The 17,552-nt window shown below is 42.7% G+C and overlaps 1 protein-coding gene across 4 annotated transcripts in view; it reads right to left on the reverse strand.

Moving 5' to 3' along the window:
• FUT8 (fucosyltransferase 8) overlaps positions 1 to 17,552 on the reverse strand; it is a 219,302-nt gene that overhangs the window by 14,053 nt on the left and 187,697 nt on the right. For all 4 annotated transcript variants that reach the window (XM_054972298.1, XM_054972297.1, XM_054972300.1 and 1 more), the window contains 3 exons: positions 12,648 to 12,894; positions 10,110 to 10,286; positions 6,317 to 6,467 (listed from right to left, as the gene is read on the reverse strand). In XM_054972298.1, the coding sequence (XP_054828273.1) occupies positions 6,317 to 6,467; positions 10,110 to 10,286; positions 12,648 to 12,894 (575 nt within the window). The remainder of the gene's footprint in view (positions 1 to 6,316; positions 6,468 to 10,109; positions 10,287 to 12,647; positions 12,895 to 17,552) is intronic.

Consider the following 17,552-nt stretch of genomic DNA (forward strand, 5'->3'; position numbering starts at 1 on the left):
ATTCCGGCTCATGTTGATCTGGTGCCTCGCCGTCTCACTGCTTCCTCCTGGATAACCTTGATCAACAATTTTTGATCCTCAGGCAACTTATAGTGGAATGCAGTAACCTTGTTCCATAGAAAGATCTGATATGCCCCTATCATGGTGGCGTAATTTGCTACTTTAATGTTCAGTGCAGCTGACAAATCTTTCTCCCCAAGGTGTCAAGTTTCTTTCCTTCTTTATCAGAAGGGGTATAGTGCAGGCCCTGTCTCTGCCTTGCTTGCATCTCTTCTGTGACTAAAGAAGAGGGGGGAGGGTGCGTTGACAGGTATGCGCAAGACTCATCTTTGATTTTATATAGGCTTTCAGCTTTCTTGGTGGTGGTTGTGGCAGATGCAGGTTTCTCAGACAACGTGTTCATCATCTCTACAAAACCCTCGATAACTGAGAATGCCACGTTGGAGGTAGAGCCCAAACAGAGGTGTTGTAGAATTTTGTCTTTTGGTCTCGGCTCTGACGAAGAGATGTCTATCTCCAGTGCTCTAACCATCCTAAGCAGTTGCTTCGTATAGGAACAGAAATCGTCCATGGGAGATGTGTCCCCCAAGTCCTCCACTGCTTTATCAGGAGATGGGTCTGATGGCAAGCTGGGGCTGCCGTCTGCCTGGTAGGGATCAGGTTCGAGACCAGGTTCAGAGAGTTGGAAGGCCATCCTTGAACTCAAGAAAGAGTGTTGTTGCCTCATTGTTTAGTGCTCTAGGTAGTATCTCGGTATGGTATGAACTCATATCCACGTCATAGTGGAGTTGAGCATGGTGGTACCACGATGTCTCCCTGTAGGAATAGTACCGCTCTGTTTGAGGGGAATGGTGAGACAGATTTCTCCCTCGAGAGATCTTGCCCTCCTCCTCCAATGAATGTGCCGACAGTGACCTGGTGTGTATTGAGGATGATTTAGAGTGCAGATGATTTAGAGTGCAGAGAAGGAGTGGGAGGAGGTTCAATCACCAGTACCTCCTGTTCAACCCATCCCCTTTTGGGGGATACTCTGGGTACCTCTGTCAGGAAGGCAAGCCAGCCTGTCTGCCATGCCTGTGACTGTATTTCTACTGGAGGGATGGGTAGTAGGGCAGCTTTCCTCCTTCACTGAATCTTGGCTACGCTTTGCTTGGGCCAAGTGGTGCTACCAGTGCAGCTGGAGCGGCTTGTCTGGGAATAGACCTTGGGAATTTCAGCTCTGCATCTCTTTCAGGACTTTTGCACCAACTTCAACTGACTCTTGTTTGGACTGGGGGGAGGGGACTGGAAGTACGACTTCTCAGGGAAGACTTGGCTTTGGCATTGCAGGTAATTACTCTGTACTCGTGCATTACTAGGGAGCATTATCTAATAAAGACCTTTAACTCATACAACCGTGGTCGATGAAGTGGAAAGTCTGAGAGAATCCCCTAGCCAGGCCTGACAGCCTCCTCCTTAGACAAATGTTTTGTCTTGTTTTCCTTCTGGGTGATTCCCCCTCTGATGTTCCTTCTTTGCTACTCAGATCTGGTAGTGCAACGCCCAATAGTGCTGCTGTGGTCGAGTCCTTCAACTTTGATCTTTGGATCTGAGACATCAGATCTGGTTGTGCGGGTGATCTCAGTTTTGAGGGTTGGACTCGTGTCAGATCCAGTAGGCTTGACACCTCGAGTGAGATGGAGTGAGTACGACTCTGAGGTGTCCTCGACCCCGATGGGCTTGAGTTGCGGTGTTGAAGGTGGTCTCAGATCTGAGGGCCCAGCGCTGTCAGCCTGGGATGACTTACTCACCTTCAGTGAGGGGCCCACTACTGCTAGGGCTCTTTCTCACAGTGATACCTTCAGTCTGACGACCCTTTCTGCTCGGGCTTTGGGTGTAAAGCTAAGGCAGTGTTTGCAGGATTGGGTATTGTGCCCTTCTCCCAAACAAATTAGACAAAGGGAATGTCGATCAGTCTTTGTCATCTTTGTGCTGCACTTAGTGCAACGTTTAAAGAGGGCTTTCTCCAACGTTTTTCTCACTCAATTTTCAGGGGAGCTTCAAAGGAAATGCAACCACTTACCTACAACACAGTCAGCTAGAATCTCTCTGACTGGCGGCAAAAGAGGAACTGAGGGTCAGAGGGCGCTGCACCTCCAGGGGTCGTTTTCAGCAGGAAATGGCCGCACATGTGTGCTGGGAGGCAAAGGTGCCCTCTGGTGGATCATGATAATATAGCCATCTGACTTCTAAAAATGTGGGAAATTTTGCAGTTGGGCTTACTACAAAAGTTCTTTCCTCCCAATGACTCCCTGTTCCAACTTGGGTCAGTTCAGTCTCATAGGTGCAGGGAACTCCTTTCATAGGAGAACCATCCATTTGCTCAAATCTAATAGGTTCTGTTAATTTCACCAGATCCAGTCCCAGACCTGTGACTAGGGCTGGGGCAATTAAGTCCCTGCTGCACCCTGAATTGATCAGAGCTCTTGCCCTAATATGCATCCCCCTTCTAGGGTGTACTATTGTAATGGGGAGGAAAAATAAAGTTTCCTTTTCTCTCACCATGCTTGGCACCTGCTCTTCTTTGACCTGCTGATGGGTGCCTGTCACAGCACATCTGCACAGTTTCCCTCTGGCTGTTCCTCCTCACTGCTGGAAGGAGATACCTCTCCTGGCCTCTCGGGTGCTTCTCCCATCCTGGCCACTGCTGCCTTCTCGCACGCTTGGGATGCTGCTCCGCCCCGTCTCAGGTGAGCTGGGACTGCTGCTCCTCCCTGCCTTGGCCTCCCAGCCAGGATGCTCCGGGGTCCCAACTTTCTCTCTGAGGGACTTCTTCTCAACCCCTGGCATTCCGTGACAAAGTGGCCCACCCCACCACACTTATGCACAAACCTTGATTCCTCCTCCTCTCCATCTTGCCCAATGGGATCGGTCCTCTCATGCAAGGCTTGTCTCCTCTTCCTCTCTCAGCAGCTCCCTGCTGTTGGCCGGCTTGGTGTTGTAAGCGAAATAGCTTTACAACCTCCTCTCTTTTTTCAATCTCACACGCTAATTGTATCCACTCCAGCAGGGTGCGTGGGTCATTTTGAACCATGGCCTTGGCCACTAAGTCTGGGTTCAAGCTGGTACGGAAAAACTGCACCTTCACCGATTCAGTCCAATCTTGAATTTTGGCAACACATACTCTGAGTTCACAAACCTTGCAAACTTGTGCACTGGATGCTGCCCCTGCCACATACACTTCAGTTTAGTTCTTGCTTTCTCCCCACTGAGGGGATCTTCGTACTGTGCCCACATTGTGTGCAGGAAGGCTCTCACACTCTGAAGCTCTGGGGCTTGAGCTGTAGGAAGTATCCCAACTCCTCTGGGTCCCCCTCAAAGCGGGATTCTAGTTTCTGTAGCTCCCATGGTGTCTACAATGGAGGTCCAGGGATTGGCCCAGCTGGGACTCCCGCCTGGTGTACAAGTTGGGCCGGTAGGCCAGCTGGTACTGGGGCTCCTTGCCCATCTGGGGGAAGGACGGGTGCCTAGCCTTGTGGCGCCGGTGCTTCTTGCCCGTCTGGGGGAGGGACAAGTAGCTGGCCTTGTGGCACTTGGGTGGCTTGACCCAGCTGGCTGCCTTGGTCTCCTGAGGGACTCAGGACTCATCTGGGGGAAGGATGGGTGCCTAGCCTTGTGGTGCCGGTGCTTCTTGCCCATCTGGGGGAGGGACAAGTAGCTGGCTTTGTGGCACTTGGGTGGCTTGACCCAGCTGGCTGCCTTGGTCTCCTGAGAGACTCAGGACTCATCTGGGGGAAGGACGGGTGCCTATCCTTGTGGCGCCGGTGCTTCTTGCCCATCTGGGGGAGGGACAAGTAGCTGGCCTTGTGGCACTTGGGTGGCTTGACCCAGCTGGCTGCCTTGGTCTCCTGAGGGACTCTTGGCTATTTTCCATGAAAGCATACAATCCACCTCATCTCCCCCATCTCAGCTCGGATCTCTTGCACTTAATCAGTGGAGGGCACTTCCAGTGTTCCCCTCCTTCCTGATTCCTCATCACCTTCCCCTCCTTTTTCGAGGAAATCATTCCATTGGATCAGGGATGGTCTGTGGAGCTGAGCCCTCTGATGATCTCTTGGGTCCAGCTCCCTCCTGGCCGATGCCACTCGCTGGGTCCACTCCACCAGAGTCCCATCCATTCAAGCTCTGTAGTTGATAGACTGCTAGGAAACACCTGCTAGGAAACACCTGTGTGGAGTCTTGCGCCAGCTCCGGCTCCAGCCAACGCTCCTGTGTTGGGCCCATGCTCCTTGGCGGGGTCTTTAAGGCTTCCCTCAGTTGGCTCTGCTACACCATTCCCCTTGCCTCCCTCAACTCAGAGTTAGGCGTCTATGGTGAGTTAGGTCTAAGGATTAAGAAAGGCCAGTTCTAGCAATCTGTAAGGATGACAGGCAACTCTCAGGAGACTTCACTTCATGAGTAAACTTCTTTATTGACAATGCCAGTATCATACACTTGCACCATCCTTGCTAGGACTGGCAGCTACAGACAAGTTTCAAGCAGATATAGGTTCCCGAAGGCTACTCCTAATTTCCCCCTAACAGTCCTCTAACTCTGCAGGCAGGAAAACAGGCTGTGTGATGCCTGGACTTCTCAAGGTCAAGCAGGCTCGGGAGAGATTACAACAGGAACAACATCTCTCGTTCTCAGTTTCCCACCCTGGGTTCAAACAACAGAATTACCCCAATAGCATCTGTTGAATATGACAGGTGATCCTGAGCACCTGACACAATGAAGGCAAAACAATAGGGGAGGGTCTGAATTCCACATATTGGCAGGTTATCTTTGGCTGCAAGCTTCAACTGTATAAATATAGGGTTCATGGTGCATTCATACCACTCTAAACTGGCCTTCACAATGAAGCTTTCAAGAAATGGCTGTTTGGTCCCTCCCATCTCTTTTCTTCAGTGCCTTCTCTTGCCCACTACTATCTGTTCTGCTTCTAGAAATCCAAGGTCCCCTGGCAGGGGCGGGTGATCCACTGCTCCCACCCTCTGCACCCTACCACCACTCACCAGGCTGGCAGCAGGGGAGGGGGGAACAGAGCTCCCAGGCACGCTCCTGGGGCAGTGTGACGATGTCTCTAATAATAGTCAAATTATTACTATTTATTGACTGACGTGAACTATCATCTTTTGAGTAAGGAAGGCTGTTGTCAAAAATAAGCAATCTTAGCAATAATAGTACTAGTGATTTCACTGTTAAATGGTATTTTTTCAAAAACACTCAAGTACTTTTTCAAAATTTTATGTCACTGGCATTTTGAGTCACAGCATATTAATCTCAAAAGCACTTTGTCAGATTCCCTACAATATAAAAATTGTCTTGCTGGCCATCGTGATGCCACCACAAAGCTCACAAACAGTGAATATTTGAGACAGCCACTCTTAATTCTTGTCCCTTGCACTTGGTGTTTAAAGGCTGGGCACATATTATCCATTTATAGAAATCCTGGCAATCCTCCATGAATCCCTTTAAAAATAATTGAAACTAGTGGCCATCACAACACATTTTGTGGCACTGAATTCCACCAGAAAAATTTGGATGAAGAAATTTACTTTGTTAATCCTAAAGCTCTTGTCAATTTACTCCATTGGATAACGCTCTGCTCCCACCCTGACCCAGCCTAACTTTTATGGCTTTGACAAAATTTCTCTCTATTCGATCTCTTCACACTGTTCATAATTACATTAATCTCTACTAAGTCTTCTCTCAGTTATCTTTTTCTAAACTCTAAAGCTCCAGTCTTACAAATCTTTCTTTGCAGGGAAAACACTGTAACCCCTGATGATTTTCATGCCCCTTTATATACCTTCTTCCACATATGCAATATCCTTTCTCGAAATGTACAGTTACGATATTCCTGATAAATACAATATTATATTATGATTTATAATAAGCTTTTAATAGTATCTGTCTATTAATATTTGCATACTGTTCTATTGAGGTAGCCCTTCTATTATTTGTGCTACTGGTTTACAGACATACAAAAGTTTACCATCATGCATTATCCATCCATCCATCCATCCATCCATCCATCCATCCATCCATCCATCCATCCATCCATCCATCCATCCATCGTCTGCCTTTCTTGCTAGGACTCAAGGCAGATTACAAATAAGCCAATACAATCAACAGGATGAGACATCCAAAAGACAATGAAATAAGGTTTTTGTTGTAGAAATCTCAAACCAACCAGAGACCAGAAAGTTGTGAAGCGAAGCACATTATACAATGCAAAAATTACATTGTAGGAACCTACTTACAGCAACAGATGGTACAAACTATAATTGCTTACCTGTGATGAAAATGTACAAACCAGGAAGTCTGCCTGAGACAAAAAGTGTATATCCAGAATAACTCCACGCAAAGAATTTTCAGTGTACCGATTATGGAGACCTGCTGACCATGATATGGAGTTGTCACTAATAAATTCATAGTTTGGGTATCTGGAAAAATATATTATAATATTAAATAAAACAATATTTAAATTAGCATACATTTTGCTATCAGGTTACTATATCATCATATCCTGCAGCCTGATTAGCTATTAGATTTAAGACTTTTTGTCAAATTATTCTAAATGGAAATCAGTGACTGATAATAGGGTATGTAAATGTCATATCCTGCCATTTTAGAAAGTAAAGTGAAAGGTATACTCAAAGCAACTGGGACAAACACGTCACCAACAGTAGATAGGATATCAATAGTGCTAATTCAACCTACAGAAACTATCAAAATCTTAACAAGAATATGTCATCAAAGAAGACAAACAAAACAATGGCCCACAGACTCAATTTACATTCCAATTTTTCAAGCTGGATTCAGAAGAAGAAGCAGCACTAGAGATCGTATGGCAACTCTGCGGTGGCTAACACAGCATGCCAGACAATTTGAGAAGAAAATCAGGCTGCATTTCATAGATTACAGCAAAGTTTTTGACTGTGTGGATCATGACAGATAGTCTTAAAAGAACTGGGCATGCCACATTAGTTTGATGTGCAACCTACACTCTGGTCAAGAGGCTACTGTTAGGACAGAATATAGGGAAATAGAATGGTTTCCAGTTAACAAAGGTGCCATACAAAGATGTATATTATCTTCCTATATGTTCAACCAAAAGGAAGAACATATCATAAGGAAAGCTGAATTAGATTTAGAAGAAGGTGGAGTGAAAATTGATGGAAGGAACATTAACAATTGGAAATATATAGATGTCACAATATTCCTGGCAGAAAACAGTAACGACTTGAATAAACTACTGTTGAAAGTAAAAAGTAGAAAGTGCCAAAGCAAGAATACAACTGAGCATCAAGAAGACACAAGTAATTACTGAGGGAATACACAGTTTTAAGGTTGACAATGAAGAAATCATTAAAGATCTTTTATTCCTAGGCTCAATTATCAAACAAGAGGGAAACTGCAACCAAAAAAATTAGAGGGAGTCTGAGAGGTGGAAGGACAGCCATGAAGGAATTAGAAAAGATTCTTATGTGTAAGGAAGTGCCGCTAGAGACCGAGATCAAGATAATTCGTATTTTGTTATTACCTATTACTATAATTACTATAAACTGGACAATGAAGAAAGTGGACAGACATCTTACAATCTTACAAGACATTTTACAATCTTACAAAAAAAAGGACATGGGGGTGTTAAAAACCCACAAAATGATAAAAGGTATGCCTTTCAGAAACACATGCCCTCAGTTACCATTGCTAGGCAACAGCAACAGTACTCAAGTCTTGGTTTCTATCTGAAAAAGGCAGGGAGATAGGGAGGGGCCCTTTCCAGGGCAGTTTTGACTTTGAGGGAGGACTCATAGGGCCAGGTCTGGCAGCAGCTACAGGATGTTCCTTTTATCATTTTGCCCCCCCCCCCCCAATATTTTATATTTTTTTTAGTGCAAACCTGGGGATAGTTTCAGGTTTGTAGAAAGAACTGTCTTGTCTGTCCATGGTCCCAATGTCCAGATTTAAATGGCCACACATAGGACCACATTGCGAATTAGATATTGAAAATCAGATATATTAATAAAGTGCATAAGAGGAATGTTTAGCCTGGAGAGGAGACAACTAAGAGGTGATATGATAGCCATCTTCAAGTACTTGAAGGGCTATCATATAGAGGATGGTGCAGAGTTGTTTTCCGCTGCCCCAGCAGGTCAGCAGGTTCCGCTGCCCCAGCAGAACCAACGGCTTGAAATTAAATCAAAAGAGCTTTTGGATAAACATTAGGAAGAACTTCCTGACAGTTAGAGCAGTCCCTCAGTGGAGCAGGCTTCCTTGGGAGGTGCTGGGATCTCCTTCTTTGGAGGTTTTTAAGCAGAGGCTAGATGGTCATATGACAGCAATGCTGACTCTGTGAACTTGGGCAGATCATGAGGGAGATGGCAGAATGAGTTACAGCAGTGCTTAGTTCTCGTGGTCTTCTTACATGCCCAGTGTAATGCTGATCACCACCTTGGGGGTCAGGTAGCAATTTTCCACAGACCAGTTTGGCTATGGATCCTGGAGATGTTTTGCCATCTTCTGGGCATGGGGGGGGGTCATCACTGGGGCACGTGGGGTAGTTGTGAATTTCCTGCATTGTGCAGGGGGTTTGATTAGATGACTCTAGAGGTCCCTTCTAACCCTATGATTCTAGATTAACTAAGATGATTAAATGGTTGAAGCACCAAACACTAAAGGAGTCTGGCACTTTTCAGCTTAGAGAAAAGATAACTGGGGAGTGGTATTGCTTTATATGGGATGAAGAAAGTGGTTAGAGAGAACACTTTCTCTCTTTCCTGTAATATTAGTATTTGAGGACCCCAATGAAGTTGATGGATAATAGATTGAGGTCAGAAAAAAGGAAGTACTTCTTCACCCAATAAGCAATTAAATTGAAGAATTAACTGCCAGTGGGATAGGATTAAACAGATTCATAGAGGATACAGCCATCAATGCTGGATGATGAACCATGATAACTAAAAGGAACCTTCACATTCAGTAGCAGTAAACCTCTAAATACCAGGGTGAGGAAGCAACATCAAAGGATGGCCTTGGCCTCTATCCCTTGTTTGCTGGCCCTCCAGGACTACTGGGATGAAAGTACCCCTGGTATGATCCAGCAGGGTACCTCCTATGTTCTACACTAAAGAGACAAAATTGATGAATCCTGACCCAGAAGATCTAGTGCTCAAAACAAGTTGTTGCAATCTTATATGTGCTTGCAATACTTTCTCCTTGACCCTGAAATGAACAGAGAGTTCCTGCAGTTCTCTGCATTCAGGAGCCCAGTGGAAGTTGGGATCAGGGTGATAATGTATGTATCATTCACTGTAGATTAAGAATATCTCCCAAACTTGTCCTACACACAGAACACAGCAATATAGCCCCATTATATAATACTGTTTCAGCTAATTTTTGTCAGATTGGAACCACGGGCCTAGAAAATGTTTAAATAAATAATAAATTGAAATCCATCAAATTATTTATAACTATCAGCACATCCCAGTTAAAAGTACTGCACCCTGTTGTAAAGTATTACAAGACTGAAATCCTACTGTTGGTAAAATTGGTAAAATTACAGCATTAATGCTAACTGCAGATAAAATACGTACCCTTATCTATGAACTATTTGTATTTCTTATCAAACTTAGTCCGATATAGCTCAGTCAAGTGACCTTAAAATGGAAGTTAAAGATTTTTTGATACTGTCCGCACAAATGTAGAATTCACATTACAAGTTACCTAAACTCTCATGTTTTGATGCACCTTATCCTGTGTAATCCTATGTTACTCCTTTCCAATTTCTAACATGACAGCAAGGTCAAAATATTTATGTATATTCTACATAAATCTATTATATTAAGTTTCAAAACAGAAGAATCCAGAATGGTCAGAGTTCATTCATTACTAATAGCTCCGAATATGTATATGCTAAAAAAAACACTGATTTCAAGACAGCATACTGAATTAAGCATACTGTCCCACTTACAAATACTGAACAGGTTTAAATTAAATCATATTTAAGATATTAAATCATATTTAAATGCATTTACTTTATGTAAATTCACTTTTGCACCTATTATGTACAGGGGTGGACTTACTTGGATTTTGCCTCTTGCAATAAAGAAGGATCATCTGTAGCCAAATAAACACGCTTTTTGTCAATATGCATTCGGCGGGAAAGAAGTTGGAAACGTTCTTCAACGTGTACCATGTATTCTTCAATTGGATGAAATGCTGCTTCAGTTCCTACTTTGTCTGTTCTTCTGACATGAATGCTGGAAGTGAAAAAATATTTTGGATTTGCTCTCATCAGAATGAACCTTAAAAGAGCATTAGAAGACAACTTTATTCAGAAGAAAAGTGTATAGAACCACAGGGCACAGATTGTTTATATGGTTCTGTGAGGAAAAAATGTTACTCTGCCCTTGAAAATCAAATATAATTGCTATACATTTTTGGAGGCCAAATGCTAACATGTTCTAAGCACGTCACAGTGGAATCACAACACTGTGATTTTGCTAATACAGAAACATCTGCTAAACAGGCAAAGATTGACTGTTACACAGATACATAGCAGGCTCAAATATAGTTGCCAATTTGTAGAAAACTTGAGACTGCAATTAAGAAATCAGAACAAGATTGAGAACTTGGAAGAGTAGCCATGAAGGAACTAGAAAAGATCCTTAAGTATAAGGAAAAGTCACTGGAGACTAAGATCAAGATAATTCATACTGTGGTATTCCCCGTTAGTATGCATGGATGTGAACGCTGGACAATGAAGAAAGCTGACTGGAAGAATGTGGTACTGGAGGAGAGTTTTACAGATACCATGGACCGTCAAAAAGACAAATAAATGGATTCAAGCTTGGATTTTCCCTAGAAGCTAAAACAACTAAACTGAGGCTATCATACTTCGGTCACATAAAGAAAATACAAGAGTGACTGGAAAAGACAGTAATGCAGCAGTAGGAAAAGGGGACGACACAACATGAGATGGCTTGACTCAGTAGAGGAAGCCATGGCCTTTAGTTTACAATACCTAAGCAAGGCTGTTAAGGACAAAAAGTTTTGGAAGGCTAGATGACACATAACACACACAAATTTGTACGGAGACAACGCATGTATTTTAAGTGCATAATTGTAATGATGATAAATTTCTTAATTCAGCCCAAGACAGACTTAGCCTTTTTCTCCACTTTTGACTACCATAAAGCAAGCAAGTTGCACTAATATGGAGTATGCAAGTAGACTCAGATATTTGATAGATACTTCTGTAATTTCTTTTTCAAATTTAATGAAAAGCCACTTATAATCCCACGTTTAACTTTATTTAGCAATTAAAATCTTGATTTCAGTGTGAATGGATGAGCTGCCTTTTTTCATTCATAATGACCAGAAAAGATTCAAAATTAGAAGTTGTTAATGAGACTGAAGATCACAGCCTACATAATTATATTATAACTTGTAATTATATTGCTTAAGTAATAAACACTGACTTCATAGGCTACAATTAAACTCAAAAAATAAAATAAACCCAAAGAGCTACCCATAGTTTGATGAAGTTAGTATAAACAACAAGGAACAGAAATTATGCTCATTTGTGTAGTAAAATGTACTGAATTCTTTGAACGCTGTTTGCTAATATCATAAGTACTAGGGCTATTCCAGATGATAACAAGAAATTGTGTTTTGTTTATTTATGGTTCCTTCCCCTTTTCAAGCTAAAGCAGAAGGAAAGGTTTTGATTTTTATAACAAAGTGACTGCTATGTTAAGCAGTAGTCCCAAACTGTGAACCTGGCTTTTTAAGGGGAGTATAATTCCATCCAAGACAGGAGGGATCTCGGGTCCCTGGTCTGCTTTTTTACTAACTCAGAAAACCTCTGTCTTGTCAGGATTAAGTTTCAGTTTGTTCACTCTCAATGAGCCCATTACTGACTCCAAGCACTGGTTTGGAACATCAACAGCATCCTTGGAGTGAAGTGGAAAAGAAAGGTACAGCTGGGTATCATCTGCATATTGGTGACTCTGCAGCCCAAACCTCCCAATGATCTCTCCCAGTGGCTTCATATAGATATGGGGAATACTTGATGATAAACAGAAGGCATTTTGTTACCTGGCTCCTACTGTAAGAAGACCAATTTCTAGCAGCAGACACAGTTGCCACAGTCTGCCTTCATTTGCTATCCAGCTGTTGGCATAAGGTGACCAACTGTCAACACTTGGCAGTTGGGAAAAATAGTGGAAATTGGGGAGGGAAAAGGAGGGGAGATATAATTAACTTATATAATGTACTTGTTTTACTATAAACCACTTGGAGCAGCATTGGTAAAGAATACAGAAAGATAGCAGACAAATAAATAAATACCTCTGAGTACTAAATGCTGGGGACAAACAAAGACATAGGTATTCACATACTGGTGTGTGAGCATGAAAAAAGGAACAACTATCAATCTCAAAATGACAGTGTTCTTTTTTCTGATGCATTTTGGGTAGTGAGTTCTCCAGAGCTATTTAGCTGGTCGTTGTTGCAAGCAGGATGCTGGGTTAGATAAATTAAATTCCACAGATTTCTTTGAAACTTATTTCCAAATGGAGTTAGGATTGCAGAATCAGTTGTCTTATAAAAATCCTTACCCAATAACTGGATGTTTAAAGCCAAGTTTCCTTGTAGCCTCTTCCATTTCTTTTTCTAACCAAGGTTGTGGACGAATCAAATATTTGACAAACTGAGAGACCCACCACACCGCAGGATCCCCATGAACACGAATTAGTCTATCAGCCAGATCTTCAGGAATAGCTAGTGGTAAATAAGGAGGTCTTGGGTGCAGACTGTCAACTATCGGTAGTTCTATTACTTGAACATCTTTATCATTTGCCTCACCTGTAAGAGATATCATATGAATGAAATGCTTCTGTTTATGAACGTAGGATGCAATATTCCAAACTTGTACTCTAGACCATTTTATACCTAAGAGGTACAATAGCCAAACTGTTCACAACAGGGCCGATTCCAGACGGCCCTCCCCATGCCGAAACGTCGCGCGTCGTCGCGCGGAAAGTGCGAAATATCACGTTTTCTCACGCGAGTTTTGCGCGCTGTCGTGCGATGTCGCGCAAAACTCGCGTGAGAAAACGCGATATTTCGCGCTTTCCGCGCGATGTTTTGGCATGGGGAGGGCCGTCTGGAATCGGCCCAGGAGTCTATTTTCTATTTTTTTAAATACAGTATTCATGGAACTAAAGACTTTTCTTCTTTGATTCTCAAACTGATGATCTATCAAAGAACATTACTAAACATAACCATTTTCTGGATCTCCCATTATTAAGATATGCATAAAAGAAATTTTTAAAAAACTCAATCGAGACAAAAATATAAACCTGACAGAGACGTTAAAGGAAAGCTAAGAGCGGGTCTAGAATTTACAACATCTGAACAAGACTGAAACATACAACCAATAGCAAATCATGGATATGAAAGCAATCTTGATGGCTCAAGAGGATTTGGCTCTATTAAATGTTACTAAAGTTAGGGTGAATTTCAAATGTTGCCTAGTCTGCAGTTCTTGGAGATCTGTATTTGATTCTGCATCCTCTTAGTGCCAGGTTACCTGAAAGACTGTCTCCTCCTGTGCTATTCAGCCTACCAGTTAAGATCTGCCTCTCAAGCTCTGCTCTGTGTGCCCTTGTCTTCAGAGGTGAGGTAGGTTACAACTAGAGACAGCATTTTTTGGGTTGGCACACTGCCTTTGGAATGCTCTTCCCCTTGAGGCTTAACTGGCACATACTTCCAAAACACATTTACCCAGGCTAATTTTAATTAGAGGCTTTCTCTTACCAGCTTTTTAATGGTCTGTTTCTGTTTTATGGATAGTTTTTATGTTTATGACTAATAGTGTGTTTTTAATATTGTAACATTGTTTTAACTGTAAGCCACCTTAAGCAGGACTCTGTGGAGGTGACAGAGACATATTCTAAGTAAATAAGATACAATATTGAGTGTGTGTGCTAACTACAGAGAATTCAAGGGATGATGAGAGATCAGATACATTTGGGAATTCAAGACTAGCTGAAAATACCTGCTAAATTCACCAGCTTGTCACTACCTCTCCTTAGAGTAGAGTCATTGCTAATTATGTTAAGCTGATAGTCCCTAATTAATTTGTTCCTCAGATATCATCAGTAAAGATGTAGCATGTCCAAAAATTTTGAAGGCAAGGAAAAAGAACACTGGTGACCGCACCACTTCCCAACAACCTTTTGATTATTCAAGGCAAATGTTTATTCAGCTTTTAAGTCTCAAAGTAAATGGAGCATTCTGCTTGCAAGCTTGTTGGTAACTGCCTCGCTGTTTCTTCATTTTAGCCTTTATGAAAACCACAAGACTATGAAAATGTAAATACAATCTGGAAACAAATAACTAGAGTTATCAACCAAAGCCTGTTACCAAGTGTAAACAGCAACAACAACAAAAGTTAAACTTCTCAGTATGTTAAACCTGTAACCAGGAGAAAACAGCTGAGAAGAAGAGCTTTCAGGGGAAAAGCAAAATACAGAACATGATCCAACCCTCCTTACCTACTAGTTTATGCAGCAGTCATGTTTCATTTCAAATAAAAAAAATAAACCTAGCATGCAAAGAAATAAATGGGATCTTGCTACATGCATATATGTTGAAAAGGAGAAAAAATATATGCCTAATCTGTCTGGGTTAATTGAGGAAAATGTTATTAAAGATAAAATTTTCAAAAATGGTAAATGAACAAAATCTACTGAAGAAGAACTAGCATTGCTTGGCATGGCCAGCACAGCTCACCAATTTGGTGAAGTTGTTTCCACATGAGTTATTTGTCCCAGGTTCAATGTCGTTGGAAAGCAGAGCTTTCCCCTTGCTTCCTTACAGCATCATGGTGCATTTGTGCATCTCCTGGGGTTTCAATGGTCTTTCTCCAATCTCTCTCAAACTGGCTTTGCTGCTAAGTTTTGGGAAAGATCACAATAAAGCCAGGATGGCTGCCATATGTGTGTGCAAGTTTGTATTTTCTCATCTGCATGGCGGCTGTAGCATAGCGGTTAAGTGGCTGGGCTGTGAATCAGCACTCTGCTGGATTGAATTGGCACTCTACTGCCATAAGATCAGCAAGTGGTCTTGGATAAGCCGCTCCTCTGAGAACCCAGCTTCCCAGCTGTATTGTGGGGATAATTGTAACACTGACCTTTTCACTGCTCTGAGTGGAGCATTAATCTGTCTAGAAGAGCGATACAGAAGACTTGTTGTTATATCTGCCCTTATCCTAGCAGCAGACACTCCTCCCCCCCCCCAGCTACTGGGGAGGGGAGGCTTTCTATTGGCAGTTGAATATCATAATATCAATAAAATGTTACAACAGTATGTGTAACAGGTTCTCTGAATTTCCAGCTTTCAATGTTTAAAAAATCTCTAGCACCTTTTGTTGCAGAGATAAAAAGGGAAAAGCATATCTGCAACAAAAGGCTGGAGACTCACTTCTTAAAAATGAAACCTGGAAATCTGATGAACTGTTATAATGCTATATTGATATAATGATATCCAATAGGCAAGTGTTTAAATACTGAAAGGTTTTAGTCATGCTGTGCTATATTGGCAGCTACAGCAACAACAGGGAAAATACATAAGCCTGTCCCTGTGAGAAAACCCCCACACTAGAAACTATATACTTGGATTTTAAAAAAACTTCCAACTAAAACCTTTAGGAAAATATAAGTAAACTCATTTTATGGGATAAGACAACAAGTTTTTTTGTGGTAGGCTTGCTATCCCCCTGGCCCAGGGCAGGGGAAACCCTATCCCCATCTGGCACCTCCAAGCCCCACTCATGTGGCCAGCAAGTGGGGAGAATGGGGGTAGGGAGAAGTGCGTGCATGCATCCCTGCATTCCCCCATTGCACCAGCAATGTTGGCATCCTGGCGCGTGCTGAAGTGGAATTGAGTGAAAACCACCCTTTTGGAGGCAGCTTTCACTCAGATCCACTTCAGCACTCACAGCAACTTATATCTCCCCTGTTGCACTCATTTTCCAACATGACAGAGAAGTCATACTGCTTGCGTGCTGAAGCCGAGCCAAGTGAAAATGGCCTCCAAAGGGAAGTTTTCACTCAGCTCCGCTTTAGTACATGCCAGGATTCCTTCATCACGATGGAAAATGATGTCAGTTCTGGCATGGCAGGGGAGTGTGTGTATATGCCTCTCCACATCCCTATGCCTTCCCCTCGCCCACCAGCCAGGTGAGTGGGGTTGGGAGGCACCAGAAGGTAAGTCCTCTTCCCACCGCTGTCCCCTGCTCTCCAACCTCCTGCACTCCCTTCTTGGATCCCTGGCAACCCTATTTTGTGGATTAGAAACTTTAAAAACAGAAAGCAACCTATAACAGGAAGCAAGTCATTTTCAATGAAAGGATCTATTTTGGTTTCAGAAAGTAAGATTAAAATTTAAAAATTTAAAAGTGATATATGCAGAATGATATAAAGTCCTGGTCTTTCTCCATTAAGCTCTACATTAATTAATGAGCTATCACAGATAATTCAAAATGTAAATGAACATAAGGTTTGGAAGCAGAGTTGCCATGTCCTCCGACACCCCTCCCCAGGTGGGAGTTTGGAGGCTCGGCACTTACCTAATGTCTTCCCCTGTGGTGTGCATGCTTCCACCCTGTGCAATTATGTCACTTCCAGGAAGTGACATCATCGAGTGGGTCATGTGCCATCCTGGGAGGGCTCCTGTACTCCCCAGGAGGCTGATTCAGCCTGCTGTGGAGTGCAGCAGCACTGCCCCACTCCTCAGCGGCCCACTATGACCTGATTCAGGCTGAATTCAGACCGGTTTTGGCCAATTCAGGCCCATATCTGGCTGCTGTGGAACTCAGGAATGCCCCTGCATTCTGCAGCAGCCCAATTCAGGATGAATCTGGCTGAATCAGGCCCAATTCTAGCCAAATCGGGCCCGAATCAGGCTGCTGCAGCATGCAAGAATGTGCTGGGCCACCTTGGAGTGTTCCCTGGGAAGTGAGTTTCCTCCCACTCTCCAGGTAAGCAGGGGCAGGGTGTGGAAAGAGGGAGCGTGGGATTCCCCCGTCTCCAGCTGGGGACTGCCATCCCTATTTGGAAGAATAATTTGGAAGTAATAGGAAATCTGGTAAAATGTTATCAGGAGTTGAATTATGAAAAAGTGGTTTTAAATTAGTGGACAGACCACATTATTTCAGTTTTTTTTTCATATCAGACACTGGCATACATGTTATTGAGTAATTATCAGTGCAATCCTAAACAGAGGTACTTCAGTTTAAGCCCACTGAATTCAGTGTGTTTACACTGGAGTACCTCTGTTTAGGATTGCACTATAAAGTGGTTTAAGAGTAAAAACAGCCCTTGAGCTTATAACTAGCACTAATCAGCTACCAGGTAGTTTAATTACTAAAATCTATTTCTACTTATTAAATCTTGAGTGTTCTGTTAAATTATAGTAGAAAATGGAATAGGGATTTACAGACAAACAGTTATTTAGAG

The sequence above is a fragment of the Eublepharis macularius genome, chromosome 2, assembly GCF_028583425.1.
Source record: "Eublepharis macularius isolate TG4126 chromosome 2, MPM_Emac_v1.0, whole genome shotgun sequence".
In the NCBI taxonomy this organism is placed as follows: domain Eukaryota; kingdom Metazoa; phylum Chordata; class Lepidosauria; order Squamata; family Eublepharidae; genus Eublepharis; species Eublepharis macularius.